Genomic DNA, 14,102 nt, shown 5'->3' on the forward strand with positions numbered 1-14,102 from the left:
TGCTGATGCCATTTATTTTACTTTCAATTTCCTCTTATTTGGTAAAGGCCAAATCCTGTAATTCAGAATCTAGCTGAAGTCATAAGGAATATATACTTCTGTGCATTCCTGTAACATAAGGTTTAGCCTACATTTGTACAAACTTAATACACTGTCTCAACTGTTTCATGTATAAAATACATCAAGCATATAAAACATCCCATCTTCCCCTGTGTATCCACTCCAATGCAATACCATGTTTCACACAAAATGTTTATAAGAACTCAAAGCACATCTAACAATTATTCTAACATAAATTCCAGTTACAACTAATGATCACATTCAAGAAGAAATTCATGGGCACGAGAAAGCTATTTTTCAAATCTCTATCTTAACAAACAAAAAATCTAAAATGTACATATGAAATTGGGACTTACATTTTGGCCATAAACAGCCTCCTGGGGCTTTCCACTAGCATCTACTCCACCATGAACATAGGAAGAATTCCTGCCGTAAAACCTGCAAAACCATTGATAATGATTAACATTCAATTATCAAGAGAACTTTAAGAGGGAAGAGAGTTCTGGTATCAAAGAGTCTTTAATTTCCAGGTCTGGCTCCCTCACTCATTAGCTGTGTAAGCTTGAACACACTCACAGTCTGTAAGTTCACTTTCCTTGATTATAACACAGAACAACAGTGACTACGCCATAGGGTTTTTGCAAAGATTAAATGAATAATGACAAAATTCTTAGTGTGCCTGGCACAATGAATATACGCTCAATCATCAGCTATTTTCATCTGCTTCTTATCATATCTATTTTTTATTAAGTGGAAGAATGAGATATTCAAAATATATTTTAAATACTGATACTGTAGTAATTAACCCATTCTTTTTCCTATGAGATGTAAAAACTCAAGTTATCTAGATTTGTTTGGGAATCGGATGTTGTCTAACATTCTACTCAGAGTTCCAAACAATTACTAATTCTTACAAAGGCTTAGATGAAAACAGTTTAGATAGATTTAAAATAACTGAAATAATCCAGACTACTAAAAAATCTACATTTTAATATCCAATTTCTTGTTAATATTTTTTTATGCTGCTCTTAAGTATATGATGTTTCTATGGCATTAGTCAAAGCAATTAGAATTAATATCCTTCTAAACTAAGGTCATTGAACATGCAGTTAATGTTCTCATAAAGAATCATAATAAAACATATTAAAGACTTCTTCTATGCCAAGTCATGTTCTCATGCATTACATATATTCATTTAACCTCATGAAAAAAGTGCTATTATCTAAATGAGCAAACTGAGGTTCACAAGAGATTAAATTAAATCAGCTAAGATCACACACTTATCAAATCGAGCAGCTAAGATATGAACCCAGACAGTCTGGTTCCAGAGTCCATGCTTTTAACTGCTACCCACATTTTAAAGTTTATACTATCTCCTCTCATGACTACTGGCAAGCATGTAAACTGCTATTATTTATCTGCAGGATAACTGGTTCTAAATGTGTGTAAGAAAAGCCTTTAACAATCCTACATCTAGGTACTTATACTAAGGGAAAAAAATAGAAATGTACACATAAATGCATATGTAAGAATATTTATTAGTGTTAACATGTGAAAAATAAACTAAATTTTCATTAATAGGGAAACTGGTTATGTAAGGTATAACAGAATTTCGTGTTGTTATCCAAAATGATAGTGGAGAGCCTAATTGCTTTAAATTTTACTTTCTATCATTAAAAACATTTCCTTGTTAAAAAAAATGCTAAAAATGCTAATACCTACATTGTAAAAAGACTAAATTTCAAATAATGAAAGGCCTTATTATTAATTCCATCCCTTCAACCCCCAAACTCCTTCACATACACTCAACAAGAATGTTTTTATTTTTATAATTAGAAAAATGTACAGGTGTTCATTGTGGGGTGGGTAGTTACTTCAGAATACCCAGCATCCTTAGAGAACCTATATATAATATATATATATTTATCCTTAATTCACTTGGCTAATGTGTTCTACAACAAATATTTGCAAAGCCTAACTTACAAAAGTCTCATTTATTTTCCACCTGCTAAAATATACCAGGAAGAACAAAAACTATAAATACTACTCACAATATAAATCAATTTCATTTCAATCTCTCAAAAAAATAAGCTTATAAATTCCAACTCTTGCCAAAATATCAAACAAGGCTACTGTTGCTGTTTTACCAAGGAATACTATGTTGCAGATCAATCAGAGGAAATTTTCACAAATACAATCACTTAATAGACTCATTTCGTAACATTGCTATAGAGAACTTTGAAATGACCATGTAAACCCATGATTTCAAATTGCAGATTAGAACTCACTAGTTGTCAAGCCCAAGGTTTTTAAAAAATGATATAGAAAATACTAGAATATATAATTTTGTGCACACAAGTGCATTTGTGTAAATGTAAATGTGTTATATGATGTGAAATCGTTTTCTTTCTATGGATTTCATCTAAAACATTTTTAAAAATACTGGTTTTAGCCATCAGGAAGTGAAAATATTAGATATGGTTTGCAAAAATACTGTCAGTTCATGAGACAGTAAAGACAGTAAGTCATATTCAAGAAAATAAAACTAAATAAAAATATGAAAATAATCCATTTAAAATTTACCTGTGTAAATATTCTGGAGCTTTATTCAGCAAAGTATAATACTGCCTCACAAACTCCCGCCCTACAAGCAGCGGACTGGGCTTCTCCATAACCATTTCTTTGCTGCACAATGTCAAATGCTAAGGAAGCAAACACAAGAATAGTAACTATTAAAGAGTTGTCTTTGTAACTTCCATGAAGTAAATTTTCTGAGCCATACAAATGGAAATAAAGAAAATTAATACTATTTATTAAAAAGTAGTTTACAACAAAACAATAAATTCCCAACAACTACTAGTAACCTCCAACGTGTGTATCTCCCATCTCTATTTCTTGATCTCACTTATCCCTCAAAAAGGGGAAGTAAGTAGAACAGTTCTTAAGTAGAACAGAATGAAAGAACACCATATCCAAGTCTTTCCATTCACAGTACCTTTCTTTCCTTTTGGGAGTCATTATGTTCTTGAATGCCAATGGTTTGTTTTAGAAAAGGAGGCAGAGAGCACAAGGCAGGGCTGGGAGATTACACTTATGGGACAGTACTGACTTGACTTGTGTCTTCCTCATATTCTCTCTCCTAGGAATTTATTTTCAATATAATGATTACCACTAAAATCAGCAATAATCTCAGTAATCGAAGATAGTAAGCTTTTTACACCTGGTGTAAGTCTTTCCAATCTTTCTTTCCATTAAGCATCTAACTACATACAAGTCCTGTACTGTTCATAGTAAATGAAATTACACTGGAGAACAAGACAAGACTCTAGCTCTCAAGAAGTTTATAACCTGTCATGGAATATAAAAAAGCAAACAGAGAACAGAATGGATTGGGTGCTATGCTAAAGTACCTCTAAGTTGAAATCTCAAAAAGGTCAAGAAACACAAACACAAAATAAAATCAGAATACATCTCTCATCATTTAAAGTAAATGATTTATATGTTCAGAGCCACTAAAACTGTCAAAATTATAACATTTGGAATTAGAGAAGCAAAAAATAAGAAAATGTCACAATACCTACGTGTGTATCTATTAGTCAAATCAGGATGGGATTTAAATTCCTGTCTAACAAATCTCAATGTTGGTTTTCTTTAAACAAAAAACTATTAAGCCACCATAATCATTATAATTGTGACGCACATTTTTAATAAAAACCAGACACCAACCATAGTGGAGACTACAGACTAGCTCTACACAATGAGTGACTCCCAATTCAACTTTTACATAATGCTCTATTAGCTTCACTGTTTTTTGTTTTTGTCTTTTATAACTGTCTTTAAACTCTGTCTACAAAAAAACCTCAAAATCTGTTTAAATTTTTATATAATGCCTCACTTGCTTTCAAAAATAGTTAATTCATTGCTTCCAGTGGCAGGGTATGGGGAAGAGGCAGTAAGTAGCAAGAACTCCTAAAGCAGACCAAGAAGCAGGCCAAGAAGATATAAGGGGAAGATAAGGCTTTCAAACAAACAAAAAGAAGAAGCTGAAGGAGCTTAAAGTGAAGGCCTTGGGGAAGGTTGCCCTGGCCAGAGGCAAAATTAAGAAATCTGGCAAAAAGTAAGCTGTTCCTTGTGCCTCAGGTGATGGTGACTCTTACTTTCATTCCTGTTTAATTAAACATCTGGATTCTCTGCCATAACATCTATTGTTACCTATGGCTAGAATGAAGTGCTGTCTTGGAGTCAGCATTTAAGTTCATTTAAGAATGAACTTTGTTTAAAAAAAAAAAAAATCATTCAGTGGCTTCAGTTCTCATTTTTTCCTACTTTAACCATGAAGTGTGAGTAAATTCAGCCCAGAATTCTGCCAGTCTGTTCTTTGGTCTTTATTCTGCCCTGAATTCTGTACTACCTACAATTAAACAAACTCATTTTATTATTCACAAAACAGAGTTAGATACTGTCATTTCCGATGCCATTAGTTTTCTCCAAACCTAAAAACTTCCAATAAAGATTAATAGACCCTAATATAGAAAAGGACTCTTGTTTTTATTATAAATAGCTAAAATGTGGAAATTACACACTTTAATACTGTAACGACTGACGTTCAAAATAATACCAAGACAAAGAAGATACTAACTCACCCTCTGATTAAAAAAATATGTACAAAATAGTTTTGTTCAAATGGTTAAAGACAAGAATGCTATTAGAGTATTTCTAGGTTTAGGGATTCTCATTTTTTCTCTTCTGTATTTCCACATTTTTCTACAGTGACGCTATGTCATTAATCCCAAATTTCCCATCACATTTATAAAGTACATATTCACTTACCATTTTTGTCACTTCCATATAACCAATAATCAAAGTAAAAAATGATACCAAAAATACTATCGATATCAAAAAAGGTTCAAAATACTCTAATAAGTTATTATAACAAAGTTCAACAGAGGCTACCTACCACCTGGACAGTCAGTCACTAAAGTATTATGATCTTGATATCATCTATTTAGATCAGAGCTAGGCAAAAGGACAAGCAGCGGAGGTAACTTGAAAAGTTAATTTAAAATGCTAAGTGAGAAAAGGCAATGCTAATCTGGTAAAACCTAAACAAATAGCTATACATAACAGGCTATGCAGAGCCCACTCTTTCAAGGTGTGGTAAGCTCCTGCAGGGATAAAATAAAGATGTTACTCAGAGAATGGTGTTTAAATTAATTAAACTGACTTAAATGTAACTTACAGATCGGTTACTTCTTTACCATAGCTGATTTAAAGTGAATCAGAATTTAGAGGGCTAAAGTGTAACTGACAGGAAGTCAACCACATCAAGAAGAAAGTAAAGGCATTAGGGGAAAAAAAAAGTGCAACCTCACTAACTAATCTATTTTTTAATAACAGATTAATTTATGTGTTCTACACAAACAACTGCCATCTTGTCTATTTTCTCCCCTAGAGTCAGAAAATTAACACTTCAATAAATAAGGAATGCATCAAGGAAGCACTGAGAACAAATTATAGATGAACCACCAAACAAGGTAATTTAGGACTTGGAAAATTGAGTAATATGAAGTTTCTGTTTATCATTCATGCATGGCCAGTGTACATAAGAAGGTCAAGGAGGGACAAAAGGGCCAAATTACACACTCAGAATAAATGTGACTACAATTAGAACTGCGCCATTTTTATTATTCACAGCAAAGTACCCAACTCATAGGTAAGCAATTTCTGAGATTTGGGTCCTTCCTTTTCTTCTTAAAAAAATTTTATCAAAACAAAGCAAACCTCTGAACATGGATTAAGAAAAAGATTTTATCTCAGGCCATAAAAAGTCATGACCTTTTCTGATTTCAATTTCCTACTTTGCAAATTGAGAAGTGACCTCTGGTCAAGCCTAGAGACTATGCAGTTCAACAAAGATAGATAGCCAAGATTGTACAAAAAGAATCTTCAGAAGGCTGTCAGCCTTTTGCACCTTCGAAGTGCAATTATCCTCTAATACAGTGGTCCCCAATCTTTTTGGCACCAGGGACCAGTGCTCCTATGAGAATCTAATGCCTGATGATCTGAGGTAAAGGTGAGCTGGGATGCAAATACCGATGAAGCTTCGCTGGCTCCCCCTCCACTCACCTCCTGCTGTGCGGCTCGGTATGGTTCCTACACTGGCCGGGATGAGTTGGGGGTTGGGGACCCTGCTCTAATATATTTTTGGAGAAAGTGAAATTCCATGTATTAAACTCCACTTGAAAATGTGAAGATTGCTGTCATACTGGGACGCACAATGTATAATTTACTCTTGCCTGTGTCAATTAAAACTTATCAACCATATCTATTCATCCAGATACCAACATGATTAGATCCAACTTCCCTCACTATGTGAAGTAGCTCCAGCTACTTCAGATCATTATACTCTCCGATTCTATCTATCCCACTTAAAATCCCTGTGTATTTTCATCAATATCCTTTTATTCATTTCTATTTCTTAAAATGTTTCCTCTCCATTTGCCTAGACTAGTTCCTGAAGCGCATCTACTCGAGCTCTCCTGGGAAACTGCTCTATGTCAACTGTCATCATCTTTTCTGAATCTCTTCATACCCATTGAGAGGGTAGTGGAAGAGAGGAAGTAACACATATATACAAATAAGATAGAAAAGAAAATCACATTGGGCTTCATGCTCTAATATACTGAGTTCCTCAATTTCAAAATAATTTTAAAAAACCCAACTTATCAACCAAAATTATCTATCACCCTTTATTCTTTCCATGCCTGAAACTTCAGCTTTTAGTTAAGTACTTAGATTTTTTGTTTACTTTTAGTTAAAAATTCAGTGAATCACGAGTATATTTGCCCCCAAGGCAAACAACCTGAGGCTACATTAGTATAGATAGATGTAATGTCGAAAATCAGCAGACAGTTCTGTTCTACTCTGCAAGTTAAATATAATGATTGAAGAGTGAACACAAATTACAGGATGGTAGATTTAGGTTCAATATAAATATACACAAGAATAACCCAAATAGTGCTATTTCATGAACAGCCAGTCACTGCTGTTACTTATTCCAGAGACTAACTGAAAAACCTAGGAGAAATATTGTAAAATAGTCACATGTCCAAAAAAGTTTGATTAGGTTGCTCCAGTGTCAAGATTTAGACGTCTATTATTAACAAGAACCAAGACCTTTGACTCCTATTTGAATACTCATTCCATTCCTTCCTATCAAATGATGGAAACACTATGCGTTCATTTGGGTTCAGCTAAAATACTGTCCCCTGAAAATTTTTCCTGTTTGCTCAATAGAATATAATTGTCTTTCATCTGAATTCTTATGGCACTTTTTAAATCACATTCTGCCCTAAAGTACTAACTATGCATCTGTCTTAAGTCGTCTTCTTTTGTATTCCCCTCTCAAATGTTATAAACTGAGTTTACCCTTGAATGTAATTCTCTGGAATGTCACAATTCTTCTCAAAAATCCAATGACCTCTCTCTCCTCAGTCCTCTACCTCTCTGCATTAACCACTTCCTAACACTTCTAGATTTTTATGATGAGGAAATGACATACCACCACTTCACGCCTATAATAATGGCTAACATAAAAATCTAAAAACACTAAATGTTAACAAGAATGGGAAAAGTTGGTAAGGATGAAAAAAATGTTACAGTCACTTTGAAAACAGTATGGCAGCTTCTTATAAAATTAAATAGACACACTTCATATTACCCAGTAAGCAACCTTACTCCTACATATTTACCCGAGAGAAATGAAGCATGGGTCCAAAGACCTGTATGTTGTTTATGGCAGATTAATAAACACTCGAAAACTGAAAACAACAAAATGACAATTAGCCAGGTGAATAAATAAATTGTAGTGTAAGTCCATATAATTGAATACTGCTCAGCAATAAAAGGTCTCACTGATATATGCAACATCATGGATAAGTTTCAAAATATTATTCAAAGCTAAATAAGTTAATCCTATATAATTCTATTGACATACATTCTGTAGAATGCAAAACTATAGAGCTAAATCAGATCAGGGACTGGAGGTAGAAGGGAAAACAACTAAAGAAACACGAGGGAACTTTAGGGGTGATGAAAATATTTTGTATCTTGAGTGTGGTGGTGTTTCATGACTACATGTCTGTCTAAAATCATATAATTGTGCACATATGAGTGTTTTCTGCTGTTTGTAAATTATTCCTCAATTATTAAAATTTAGCAATACTATTCTGCTTCATTATGTCAATCATTTATGGACAATCTACCGCATACCAAGCACTTTTAAGGGCAAAATGGTACTCTGAAGTCAACATTATTCAACGGTTCAAAAAGGCAATTTCTTCAAAGTTGCCATCTTTCACCTACTAGATTAACAAAAGTGAAATGACTGATAATATCCAGTATTGTGAAGTGTGGAAAAACAGACTCTTTAATATACGGTACTGGTGGAAATACAAACTGTTATAACCTTTTGGAGGTAAAATTTCAGAGTTTTAATCATAGTAGTAAAACTGGGATACATAAAGAGTAATCCCACTTCTAAGACATATTAGAAAGAAAGAAATGCACAACTGCACAAAGATGTACATTCCAGGTTGTTCATTGCTATAAAAGAAAAAAATTTCAAATAGTCTAAATGCCCATCAAGAGAGAAATGGTTTACTAAATGAGGGCACAACTATAAAACGCAAAATTATGTACTCATTAAAAACAGGGAAAATAGGAAAAGTCATTAGTGTAGACAAGAAATACTGTCCACAAGAGTTATGTATAATAACCAAAGTGTAGAATGATGCTACAAATCCCATCTTTGGAAAAAAGGCATGATACAAAAAGAAATCTATAAGATATGTGTTTTGGGTCTGAGGGGGGGAGAGGAAGGAAGGCTACATTTCGATTCTTAATGCCACTGGTAAGATACCTACTATGTTGTCTGAATATTAAAAAGAGCATATTAACTTTGTAATTTTAAAAATCATGATATTAAATATTCGCTTAGTTTCTGATAACCATCTAACAGATACATGTTACTGGTTAGGAAACAGGGCTCTAGAATTAAGGTCCGAAGTGTGAAAATTCACTTACCATTACTAGTAAAACAAGATTAGTAAAGTACCATACTAGAATTAGAGAGGTGAACTCTCTAACTCGTAAGGTGAACTCTCCAACTTTGTTTCCAAGAGATAATTTAAAACACATTTGATAAGCTTACCTGACAGAGTACTATTTTTTTCAGATAATCTGATATTAATCATCTTAGAAACAAAAATACAATAAACTGAATCCCAACTGTGAAACATCAGTTTATGTAGTCATTATTGTCAAAGACTATAAAACCAAAAGAAAACAACCTGATAAACAGTATAAAATTTGCAATTGCGATATGATTTCAATAATGTAAAAGTAATATATGCACTTGGACAAGAAAATGAAATTAATTTTTAGATGTAATACTATAGCAAAATGATTATCAGAGCAGATTTCAATAGAAAAAAAAAAAACCAAAATGATTTTGTATCCCATCAGTTCTCTTTAATGTCAGGGATCTCTGAAATGACATCTCCATTTGTATTAAACTCTTATCCATACAGTGATAAAAATTAGATCTAAATATAATAAAATCTGTAAACACCTGGCTGCAACCACTACTATATATAAGCATCAAAATGCACAATCAAAAATTCAGCCTTTGAGAAGCCTGGAGTGTCCTGACCATCATCTATTATTATGAGTGATAAGAACTGGGGCATCTTTGCTCAAGTAGTTCTGAGGGGGAAAACAATTTCAGTCATTGCAAATTACTCACTTGAAAATTTATGTCGCACTTTTGGTAGTTATTGCATGCTTAGAAAAAAACGGCAAAACAAAAACTGCTAATAAGTCAAGACACTATGTCATCTAAAAAACCAAAAGACCCTCAAGAAACCAAAAGAAATTGAACATTTAGAAAAATAGAAAGAAATCTAAAAGATCAATTTTTCAGGACTGTGAAGTTATATGTACTATATCTGGCATCTTATAAAAATAAGATCTCTAGTAACAGGATGCAGTTCTCTTTACCATAAAGAAACTACGTTACCAAAGGCTACATCTTTCCTAGAACAAGGCTTATCTCTACTGCTGGATACTGTTCCCTTTTGCCCTTACTCTGGGCTTATACTAGACAGGCTCAGGCCCTTTCTCATTAAACCACGGACTATACCTATTCTCAAAAGCTAACCTTATATTAAAACTAGAACCTTCCGAAATTGCAGGTGGTCTCTGTTTAAAATGACTGCCGATCAAACAGCAATGCACCTCTCTTTAGGGCAGACCTTCAATTTGTTGTGGCAGACCATAGAATAAAGTGTCTAAATCAAGATCAAGTTCTAAACATCAGTGGTAGAAATAAATAATAGACGTGATTTAAACCTTTTCTTTTTTTCAAGCCCCAAAGGAGGCAAGTCTTGAAGTTCAGAAACTATTAAAAGTGACCAAGCATTAAAAAATTAAATACTGTCCAACAAAAATAAAAGCATGGATTTATACTGTTTTAGTTTCACTACTAACCTACATGTTCCTTTATCTTCCTGAAATAGGTGGGACATTAGTTAGCTTCATTTATAGAAAAGAAAATTGATGTTTAGAGAGCTTAAGTAAAGGATTCAAGGTTCCTCAGTTACAGTAATGAAAGAAGGATCTGAAATCAAGTCTCCTGCCTCTGTTGATATTTTCATTACACCTGGGTAAAAACAACCACAAGAACAGCCAGGGATGCAAGAATATAAAATATTTTTAAAGTCCAACTGTTTGCCTATATAATATTACTGGGAGGAGCTAAAAAGCAGGGGACAGTAACAGGAGATCCAAAAGTCATCCCAATATACCAACAATGGTATAAAGAAATATACAGAAATTAAAAAATAATAAGTGAGGCACAGTAGTCAAGAAACTGATATGACTGCTTCTGAAGTGGATTCAGATTCTGGGAGAAGAATCAGTGTGTTCTATCAGCTCTTAAACAGTGTCTACTAATCGAGAGTAAATACGTCACATTTGTCATTAAATTCTACTGAACTTACATTTGTAACTATCAAAACCAGCCTTGAAAACCAGTCATTCATGCCCACACCTCTCCCCTAGCATACAATAAGTGGGAAAAAGTCATATTTAAAGTAACCTGGGAAAGAATTTTCAAACCTGATGATAGGTAATCAACAGCAATCATTCTGTGGTATAAGGATGCTGTTAAGAATTTAAAGACATTATTAGTATTTGTAGATTTTCAGTAACTGCTATGGAAATTTTCATGTTTGATCTAAGTGAAATATGGATAATGAATATTTCCTACTACCAGCAGTGCCAATACTATTCAAATCAAGAGTTGTCTGCTGACAATTCAAGTGTTCAGCTGCTGAGCACTCGACAACCAAATTATTATAAACTTATTTTCTTCTCCTTTCTACTTTTGATTCCCACTCACCCGACAAGCTTTCTAAGTTCTCTTCACTCTTAATACTTGTTCACTGTTGACTAATATTTTAACCCCGAATATTAGCAACCTTAACAGCTCTTAGTAAGCAGTCATTTGAGGTCCTTATCTTACCTACAATTCCTGATAACCTTTGAAAATGAAACGGCCTTTAGGGATTAAATCATAACACAAGGCATACACATGACTTAGTTCTAAAAATTTAAGAAAACGGAAAGGTAATATCACCAAAGAAACACATCATTCAGTTCTAAGAATTTCAAACTAATCATACTGTTTTTTAAAACTAGGAATCTTGGATATCAAAAGGACAACTGAAAACTAACAGGGCCAAATGTTTACTTAAAAACTTAGTTCACATACCTAAGGCTATATTAACTGCCAAATATGGAGCTGGACAAGGAATTCCCATCTTCCCCCCCGGTAGTATACGGGGCTTCCTTACATAAGTTAATGGTTCACAGAACCAGGTACGTGCAATGCTAACATTTGGAAAACACACAAGATGGGAAGGTTTGTACCTAAAAACCAGTACTTTAACCCAAGTTAATATCACAACAACATGGGGAGCGGGTTAGGGGGGACAACTTTGCTATTACTGCAGCTTCGGTGCACGTGGTTTTTTTTGTTTGTTTGTTTAAAAGAGCAAAGGCACCTCCTCTCCCCAAAAAATCTATAGCGAAATTAGGTATACTTTGGGGAAAAAAAAATACTGATCTATACGGGAAATTGTAGATGCAAATCTATATTCTCCCCAAAGCGGCACAGGGCCATCTTAAGAAATCGGCTTTCAGAGACGCAGGTAAAATTCGATCAGATTCAACTAACAAATTCAACACTCTAGGGAAGGTTACGTTCCTCCCCTTGATTATTTTTCCCGCTACCCGCTACCCCCAGCCCACCCCATGTGGAGTAAGAGGAAGAAATCCACTCCCCAAAGCACTCAAATATCTTTTCTCTTCCTGGGTCATTAAGGGATCGTTCGCACAAAAAGGGCACGAAGAAGGCGTACCCTATAGATAGTCCCAGTTTTTGAACGAGGAAATAAACGCGAGAGCGGATAACAGGATCGCATAACAGGAGGTACTGGGCAAGCAAAGCAGCGGCTGCTTTCAAATCCCAATTCTGTTTCAGTACTCAGAAATGGTGCCCGGAGGCCTCTACTTTCGCATCTGCGTCGCTTCTGCCTCTGCCGACACAGCCTCTTTTCCCCTCCCCCACGGGCGGGGCGGCGACTGCCTCCCCGCTCCCCTGGAACCGGGAATAAGAACTGCAAATGAGTCGGAGACAAGGATGATGGGCTCCCCATCCATAACATCCTCTACAGAAAGCCCACTCCTCCCACTGCCCGTATTAAGCCTCCATCAGCGAGCCTTTGGGAACTGCTACGTCCCCCTTCCCAGCTCACCACCTCATCACCAACAAACCCTGGCCCCCACCTGTGCCCTCGGAGCCCTCCGTCCGCACAACGCGCACCGGTCACCTCCCTTCCCACGCGGCCTCCCATCCCTCACCTGAAAGGCTCGGCTTCTCTCACGCACACACGGCAGCGTAGGCAGCCGGCAAGAACAATGTCTCTCTGCCGCGACACCTCCGACACCCGGCTCACGCTCTGACGGTTGCCTCGAGCCGCCGCGCGCGAAGCGAATGTCCCCTTTCGACCACCACACCGACCTCCCTTCCCCGGCCCCCTAACACACCTCCAACCAACAGCAGCGGCGGGTATGTCGCGCGGAGGTCAGCAGGAGAGTCGCTGAGGATCGGCTGCAGCGGATTCTTCTCGCTAGCCGCCCCTCCCTCCGACAAACCTCAAGCCTCGGAAGCCCGAGAGTAGCGAGCTCGTTTCCCCTACAACCACCTCTCCCCCGGCGCCAGGCGATGCGGCTAGCGACCAGGAACACGGACGTCCCGCCCCCTTTGCCACCGCCCCCTCTTATTGTTTTACCCCTGCCGAAAGGGCTGGGGAACCCCCCAGCACGGCTTCAGCCAATCACGCATCTCCTTCGCGAGTGGGACCCAACCTTCTCGCGTCCCTCTGCGGAGCACGCGCAGAATGCAGCCGCGCTCACGTACTCTCGCGCCCGGAAAGCCGGGGAACCGGAACCGGCCTAGAGCCGGGATGAGAGTCCGCTGATTTGACGTCACAAGGAGGCTGCCTTTCTCCTGCCTGAAAGCTCCTGGCCGCCCTTCGAGATCGCGCCAGAACAGGAGCCGGTTCTGTTGCAGCGTTGACTCTTTTGCGCTATCTTCCGAACACCGATATTTCTGGTCCCTTTTGATTATTAATGTTAAGAGGGAAGGAATTTCGTAATTTTTCTTTCCGAACCTAGACTATGCAGGTTGCTCTAGATGAGTATAAAATGCAGCCACGGTTTCAGCTGTTTGCATCCTAAACTTACCTATATCATCAAGATCTACTGAGGTCAAAGTCATCCTAACAGCTCAAAGCAATATTATGGGCCTACTGGGTGTAGAAAAAAAGGTGACGTGGCCTCCACAGAAGGGAAAGAATCTATTTCTTTGCCCGTTCTGTATTTAGGTGTTGCTAAATACATACTAAGCATTTTACATA

General features: G+C 36.5%; 1 protein-coding gene across 5 annotated transcripts in view; it reads right to left on the minus strand.

The window, feature by feature from the left end:
• Nucleotides 1-14,102, minus strand: part of G3BP2 (G3BP stress granule assembly factor 2) — a 67,832-nt gene that overhangs the window by 13,142 nt on the left and 40,588 nt on the right. For 2 of the 5 annotated variants that reach the window (XM_039845477.1, XM_039845479.1), the window contains exons 2-3: nt 2,644-2,762; nt 417-498 (exon numbers count right to left, since the gene is read on the minus strand). In XM_039845477.1, the coding sequence (XP_039701411.1) occupies nt 417-498; nt 2,644-2,738 (177 nt within the window). In that variant the 5' untranslated portion in view covers nt 2,739-2,762. Of the gene's footprint in view, nt 1-416; nt 499-2,643; nt 2,763-13,044; nt 13,190-13,230; nt 13,442-14,102 lie in introns of those variants that run through there. The other 3 variants (XM_039845475.1, XM_039845478.1, XM_039845476.1) reach the window with 3 other exon arrangements.

The sequence above is a fragment of the Pteropus medius genome, unplaced genomic scaffold (assembly GCF_902729225.1).
Source record: "Pteropus medius unplaced genomic scaffold, Ma_sr-lr_union100, whole genome shotgun sequence".
NCBI classification, from domain to species: Eukaryota; Metazoa; Chordata; class Mammalia; order Chiroptera; family Pteropodidae; genus Pteropus; species Pteropus medius.